Here is a 7752-nt window from a genome sequence, read left to right on the forward strand (position 1 = left end):
ATTATAGCCTGCTCAGAAGCATGTGTGGTCCAGCTCTTGTGTCATTTAAAAAGACTCCAGCTCTTTTCTAATATTGAATTCAACTAATATCACAGAGAGATGTTCTTAATCTTCTAGACAAACACACTGCCATCATTATTCCCCAGAGGCCACAAACACATCCTGGAACCATAATGCCACCAGTAGCTCCAGGAGAACTTGCAGGCTAATGTGGCTGTTGCTCATTGTTTTTAGGCTACATATGAAAATGGACCAGTTTGCAATAAAAATATAATGCAATGATGATTATCAGAGCATTTTGTATATTAGGGAATTTTTTAAGTTATCTAAACATCGAATTAAATATAATGACAATGAAAGAATTTCCACCTGTCATATCATCAAAGTATAAAAAGAAACCATTCAGGATTCCAGTAAGGTGGGCATGCGGGGAAGTCTACCCTGTTTCATATTGGTGGTGGGGATGTCATTTTGTACAACCTCTTTCCAGGTTGATTTGGTAATTTCTATTAAAGACTCTATGCATCCCCGATCTGCATGTGTTTGGGGCCTGCTCCTTCAAGTATTCACCCTCAGCATGACCCCTGTCCCTCTGAGAGTGCATATTCTTCTTGACATAGGAACTGTCTGGAGACTCCAGTTTCTAAAGCAATGGCCCAGACACACTCCCTTGTCTACAGAGTAGGAAATTTAGGTCTGACAAGGTTCTCTGTCTTTCATAAGAGAGACAGAACTGGCAGCCTGGCTTCAGAGCTGAAGATACAGATTTCAGTAGTGACCCGGGTCAGCAGGAAAGCAAGATTTACTTGGTTATGGTGTGATGTGCAGCTCAGCATCAGCATCACAGTCTTCCTGGGGGCATATAGGGTGCTAGTCTCTGCTTTTCCACTTAATGGCAGGATGCTCCCCAGCCAGGTTGCTTAACCTGCAAACATCACTGTTTCTTAAGCTACAGGATGGTGTAGAGATTACATCCTCTACCTCCCAGGAATGTTGTGGGAAATTCACCTGAGATAGAAAAGTACCAGAGTTCAGGAAGGGTGAGTCCCCATGGCTCCGAGGCCAGAGGTACTGCCCTTCTGCGGGACTTTATGTTACAATCACCCTATGACAATGCACAAATAAATGGTCATTCAATTACAAAAGAGTACAAGGATTTATATTTACTCCGTTCATCCAATATCAATTATTATAATAATCAACAGTGTAAATTGAAAAGTAACTACATGGAAATCACTTCTCCTTCCTTCCCATCTAAGGTCTCAGAAGTGCTTTCCCAGATGTGATCTCATTAACCTCTATATTGATCTGAGAGGTGTTAATCAAAACTGACCAGCACAGGGGAAATGACTCACCTAAGGCCTTATAATGGGCCTGCCTCGCCATGTTCTATTGCATTGTTTTTCTGCAAAGCCTCATCTCGCGGGCTTACACTATACATATTTTTCTTCTCTTTTCATTTTACCAAAGAGAAAAATATATACTTTTTTATTGTTAAGAAACATTTTCTCAAATAAGTACTTATTTCATTCCTTACTGAAATGTTTTTTTCTTACTGACCCATTGAAACCATGTTGGCTATGTTCAACATAACTAGAGATATCTTTGGTGTTTTCCTCCCTTAGCTTCATATCTTGTAGAACATCTTGTACAAAAAAAGTAGATTTACAGAAAAACATACATATAAATCACGTATTAATCCCCAAATGTAGTAAAATAACATAGCAAAAACTTTATCAAATCCATTTCGTGCGCAAGCTGGACAGATCTGTTATATACAATCTCTATATGCATCTGCAGCGTTTTATAAATTGGTGCTTTGACATTAAAAAGGATGTTTACAAAAAGGCCCCTCTTATAATATCAATGACTGAATTATCTCACTATCATTGCTTCTCAAATTTCCTTGAATTTATACTCATCACTGCCATATCACCATTCTTACAAAGGCGGTTATTTTAAGGAAAAAGTTGCAGCATGATTATTATATAAGTAACATTCAAAATTTCATGTTATCAAGAGTTGAGCAAACTACTAATTTCCCCTTTATAAACACACGTTTAAAACAAGAGCTTCATGCACATCCAAATAGAAATTCAAAGTCAAACTGTGTAATGTGTTTTTATTGACAGAAGGCATCACACACATTCCCAAGCAGCATGGTTCCCGTGAGAAACTGAAAACTAATTTCTTGAATCTACAGTGCGACTTCCATCTTCCAGGTGTAACCAGAGTTTTTCCTGGAGCGATTCCAGCTTGTTTCCTTTTGGTGCCTTAAGAAATTTTGCAGCTGTTTCTGGTGCAGTTTTTGGGTGGGCTCTGGGGTGGGCAGACGATCTCCATTTTGCAGAGGCTGCTCTTGTGGGTGGAGCTGGTGGTGAGGGAGTAGGAGAGGCCTTGCATCATCCTGGCATTCAGGCCCTTAGCCATGGAGAAGGACTTGAGGTGGCTTCTTAAGGTAATGGGGAGTGGGAGCTTGTGGACTAGGTGTACGGGCGTGCAGGACACGATGGCGCGGCAGCAGAGGTCTTGCAAACTCATTACCTTGCTCGGCCTCCTGAGCCAATTCATCCTGTGCCGCAGCAGCACGATCCTGGCCAGCTCCGTGAAAGACTCTATGATGTTGAAATTGCAAAGAGGGCTGACCTCAAAGAAGGTCATACCCAGGCGCTCGGCGTAGGCCTGGGCCTGCTCCCTGGGCACCTGCCTCTTGAATGCCAGATGTAGGCGATTCCCCACTAGGATTTTAGGGACACCAGGGGCGTGCTCATTGATCTTCTTAATCCATCGATCCATACCCTCAAAAGACCATCGGTTTGCAATGTCGTAGACCAGGATCACTCCTTGTGCACCACGAGAGTAGGAGCGGAATATGGTACAAAACCTTCCCTGCCCCGACGTATCCCAGAGTTTCAGCTTCACCCGCTGGCCGTCCAGCAGGATGGTGGTCGTCTTGTAGTCGATTCCCCCCAGGTGGCTGTATGGGGACTCGGCTGCGCCATCCTGCAGGCTCTCCAGGATCTCACTCTTGCCTACGTCGCTGTCGCCCACCAGCAGGAACTTGAGCAGGAAGTCATAGGCCTGGTCGGGGCTGCCCGGGGTGCTCATGGTGCTGGCCCGGCGCTCCCGCCTGAGCCAGGCCCGCGGGGTTGTGCGCAGAGGTGGTGCTGGGCCTGTTTTTCTTGAGAAATTAGCATAGAACATAAAAAATGAGATGGAGAAGTCTGTGAAATAAAGTGAAATGAGGTGGTGGCTTTGATGGTTTTCTTTTACAAACCCTGGGAAACTGGTTCAGCGATTGTTTTCCTTTTTCTTACCCAGCACAGAGTAGTGACACAGAAGTTAATTAATCATGGAAACCTTACATTTCTCTTAACATTTCCATGTGATTGTTATGGAACCATGCCTTTTGGATTATGTCAAAGGAATCTCCTTTAAAGGAAGGACAGGTATGAGTTAGGAAGCGGACTAAGAGGTGTTGAGTACCGTATGCAGCCTACGCTGTGTATGACGCTTAAAATAATTTGTTCTTTTACTTCTCAGAACAATTGTCTTTGGTAGCTATGATTGTTTCCATTTTACAAATCAGAAAAGGCAAACTCAGAAATGTTATGTAATTTTTTTAAATCTTGCTGTTAGTATAGAGATCACAGAAATCACAATCCTGAGCCAGGGCTCTCCTCATATAATGCCCCACCCATCCTTTCTACGCTGTGGCCATGCGGGGGTTAGGAGTAAGTGTGAACTGTCTGTGCATCGGATCCTTGACAAGCCACGCATGTTTACCTGGGCACTAATACTTTTCTTGCTGCAGGGGGTCATCTCCCATAAATATAAGAGCCAAGATCTCAGAAGAGACATCTAGGACATGGATTTTGCTAGAGTGCCTCATAAATAATATTCACCCAACAAAGATGTGTTGAAATAACGCATGCATCCATCAGTGAAGGGTTTTAGGTTTAACATATGTACAGCTCCTATAACAAAATAACAAAACTGAAAAAATATGTATATGGTTCACAGGTGAAGAAACGCAAATGGCCAGTAATCACAAGAAAATGCATTCTAGCTCACGAATACATTAAGGAATGCAAATGAAACCATCTAAATATCCTTTTATCACCTATCATCTGACAAAATTTAAATGTAGAAAAAAACCGAAAAAGAATTTTTTTTAATTTGCAAAAGAGAAAGGTGCAAAAGAAAAAGGCTCTGTATGTGTCTGTGTATGGGGGCGGGATGAGGGACCAAATACATCAAGGAAATGGAAACACACTTATCAGTTATAAATACATTTAAATATTGTAACTACAACAGGTATAAAGATGGTTAAAGAAATGAGAATGCTCAGACACATATAAGGGAATTTAAATTATTGAAATCAAGCCCCAAGGGATAGATGTTTACAAATGTAATGGAGGAAAAAATTTTCACATGTCCAAAATAGCCAGGTAAGTGGTTATTTGAAATAGCATTGCTGAAATCTTTTTAAAAAGGAAAAAATGAGAAACATTCTAAATACTCATCAATACAGAACAAACATGTGAACAAAGGATAAGAAAAACATTTCTATTTCTCTGTGGGCTTCAGGGCAAATAGAGAAAAAGAAAAATCTTTAGATTAATTCCAGAGTTAGCTGACGATAAGGAGATAATAAAGTTGTCTCCCTGATTTACACAAACTCCCTTAAAGACAGCACCCTGATTGGAATAATGATCATAATCATCGGTACCTTGAACAGTCGTTAGGATAAAGGAGATGAAATATAGAGTGCATTTGCTTAAAGTAGTTCAGTGCAGGTTACTTTCCTTCTCTTCAGCTCACCTGTCCCAAGGCCAACACCTAAGCTTCTGCCTGAGCCCACTCACCACTTAAGGGATCAGCCAACTCATACGGTCCAACACCCAGTCTCTTGGCATAAAGTGCAGGATTTCACTTCTGTCTTCCTCATCACCCAGAGGGGTTGAGGAGTGGGGGACCCATGGGGCTACAATAGCAGGGGAGTGGAATCTATTTCTCAAGCCCCGGAAGCCCATCTTCTAAAAGGGGGTGCTCAGGGTCCTTTAGGGAGGGTGAGGGATGAAACCTCATTCCAATCCTGCCACTTACCTGGGAAGGTGACTTAGGCTCTGAAAGGCTGAGCTTGATTATCTGTGAGATAGAACTGACTGTATCATCCTTACAGAGCTGCCCCAAGGAGCAAATGAGAAAACCTGTTGAGAGTATATGGCATGAACTGGGACTTCAATGGCCCTTTAAATGCTGAGACACAGAAGTGGGGGCTGGCTGAGCCTCTGGGCTAAGAAGGCATTGTGAAAAGTCATTTTTCATTGTTTCTACTAATGAGAACACAGACATCCATATAAAGAAAGCAAATCTCTCCCTGATATGCCTTGAGTTCAAAGTTTTAGAGACAGAATGTTCTCTACATTCTTGGATGTTTCATAATCTAATAAAAGCTGTTCAACATCATGCCTCTGAGCAGACCCAAATCCACTTCCCATGCTAGAAAGAAAAAAATTGATAGATGTAAAACAAGACTGTAAAAACATATGCTCCAGGGCATGAAACACCAGGTAGTACTGACAGGGATGTAGAAAGGTGACATAGAGGATAGAGGTCACAGGAGCAGGGTCTGGGCAACTGTGTCCATAGGATCCTAGAGAAGGGAGGACTGAAAGGGAATGAGAGGAGGTCTGGGAAGCCTACACACGGGCAATGGAGGCTAAATGCCCTGCTCTCTGTGAGGGACCTCTCTACAGCATGCACGGGACAACGTATACTGAGGAGGGAAGAGATAAATCAGTGAATCCCATGTAGATTTGGAGTCCACAGCCAATGGACCAGCTTTAATACACATATATTTTTCAAACAGAACAGGCATCATAGTTTGTCACTCTTTGCAAAATGTCCGCCTTTAAAAAAAAAATGGAGATAGCTGTGATGCCTCCTGATGGCCAGAACCTGGATCACAGCTTTGAGAGTCTCAGACAAGGGGCCAAGAGAAAGGGAGAGGGATGTTGGAGGTGAACTACAAAGATATCAGCCAGAGTTTTCTGGAATTATTCACCTAACGATAGCAATCTCCGTGTATCACTCATGTTCTGGCATATATGAAACTGAGATTGGCTCCAACCCCTGTCTGAATTAAAGATAAAGCTGCATCTGTGAGTGTGTATTTGGAGTGATACAGCTAGACCTAGACACACACACACACGCAAATACCCTGTCAAATTATTTTATTTCCTGTTTTCACCATAAAATATAATGAATGCTTTTTCAAATTAATAAACGTGCACAGTACTTTTGACAATCTGTTCAAAAGTATTTTGTCACAGTCATAAAAAAGAACAATATCATGTCCCTTGCAGCAACATAGATGCATCTGGAGGCCATTATCCTAAGTGAATTAACACAGGAACAAAAAACCAAATACCACATGTTTTCACTTATAAGTGGAAACTAAACATTGGGGACTCATGGACGTAAAGATAGCAACAACAAATCCTGGGGCCTACTGGAGGACGGGGGAGAGGTGGGGCAAGGGTTGAAAAACTATTGGGTACTGTGCTCACTACCTGGGTCATGGGATCATTCATATCCCAAACCTTAGCATCACACAATATACCCATGTAACAAACCTGCACATGTACCCCCTGGATCTAAAATAAAAGCTGAAACCTAAAAGAGAAGAACATTCTGCCTCCTATAATGAAGAAACATCTCAGCTAACTTATTTTTTGGAAGAGAGCAACATTTTTTCAAAGTTTGGGTACATCATTTTTTAAAATTCACTATGCCTCTTTCTTTCAGATCCATTTCATTGACTACAGAAAGGCATCAGAATATATATATATATATGTATGTGTATATATATGTATGTATATATATATGTATGTATATATATATGTATGTATATATATGTATGTATATATATATATGTATGTATATATATATATGTATGTATATATATATATATATATATTTTTTTTTTTTTTTTTTTTTGGACAGAGTCTTGCTCTGACGCCCAGGCTGGAGTGCAATGGTACAATCTCAGCTCACTGCAACCTCCGCCTCCCAGGTTCAAGCGATTCTCGTGCCTCAGCGTATTGAGTACCTGGGATTATAGGCATGCGCCACCACACCCAACTAATTATTATATTTTTAGTAGAGATGGGGTTTCACCATGTTGGCCAGGCTGGTCTTGAACTCCTGGCCTCATGTGATCCACCCGCCTCAGCCTCCCAAAGTGCTGGGATTCCAGGCGTGAGCCACTACACCCAACCAGGCATTAGAATTTAACTTTATTGCCTTGAATATTTTAATTAATGTTTTATATTTAATCTTAAAGAAGGGGAAATTTTATATCATTGAAGAGACACTTATGCTTACAGGAACTTTTAATAATAAAAGCAGAATTTATTAGTAAAAAAGGGAAAGAAATAGAACATTATCTTCACTTCAGGAGCTTCCTTTATGCCCTTACAAGTCTTTATACCCCCAAAAGTAAACTACATTAACTTCTAACACTAGAGATTTGCCTGTTTACGAACTTTTCATATTTTATTTACCTGAAATTATACTTTTTTGTTTCTGCTTTGTTTTGCTTAATATTATCCTTGTGAGATATATCCATGATTTTGCATATGGCAACATTAAAATGAGCATTCTAATTGTGGTAGAGTATTTCATTTTATGAATACTACCAGTTATCTGTCGGATGATATTTGGGTTATGCCCACAGTTTGACTA

The 7752-nt window shown here is 40.9% G+C and overlaps 1 protein-coding gene across 2 annotated transcripts; it reads right to left on the reverse strand.

Annotated features, from left to right (window-relative positions):
* Positions 1 to 1160: 1160 nt before the first annotated feature.
* On the reverse strand, positions 1161 to 5457 carry RAB40A (RAB40A, member RAS oncogene family). 2 transcript variants are annotated; one of them, XM_063634280.1, is made up of 2 exons: positions 5110 to 5457; positions 1161 to 3181 (listed from the first exon to the last, which is right to left on the reverse strand). In XM_063634280.1, exon 2 carries the CDS (start codon positions 3106 to 3108, stop codon positions 2275 to 2277), a length of 834 nt encoding a protein of 277 aa, XP_063490350.1. In that variant the 5' UTR covers positions 3109 to 3181; positions 5110 to 5457; the 3' UTR covers positions 1161 to 2274. The 2 variants fall into 2 exon arrangements, with proteins under 2 accessions (XP_063490350.1, XP_063490349.1); XM_063634279.1 differs by lacking the exon at positions 5110 to 5457 and having other exon boundaries at positions 1161 to 4217.
* Between the last annotated feature and the right edge of the window lie 2295 nt (positions 5458 to 7752).

This window comes from Symphalangus syndactylus, chromosome X (assembly GCF_028878055.3).
Source record: "Symphalangus syndactylus isolate Jambi chromosome X, NHGRI_mSymSyn1-v2.1_pri, whole genome shotgun sequence".
Lineage (NCBI taxonomy): Eukaryota > Metazoa > Chordata > Mammalia > Primates > Hylobatidae > Symphalangus > Symphalangus syndactylus.

Bases quoted from the DNA above. Each gene is read 5' to 3' on its own strand.
- RAB40A (XM_063634279.1), bottom strand. From the start codon at position 3,204: ATGTTCTATGCTAATTTCTCAAGAAAAACAGGCCCAGCACCACCTCTG.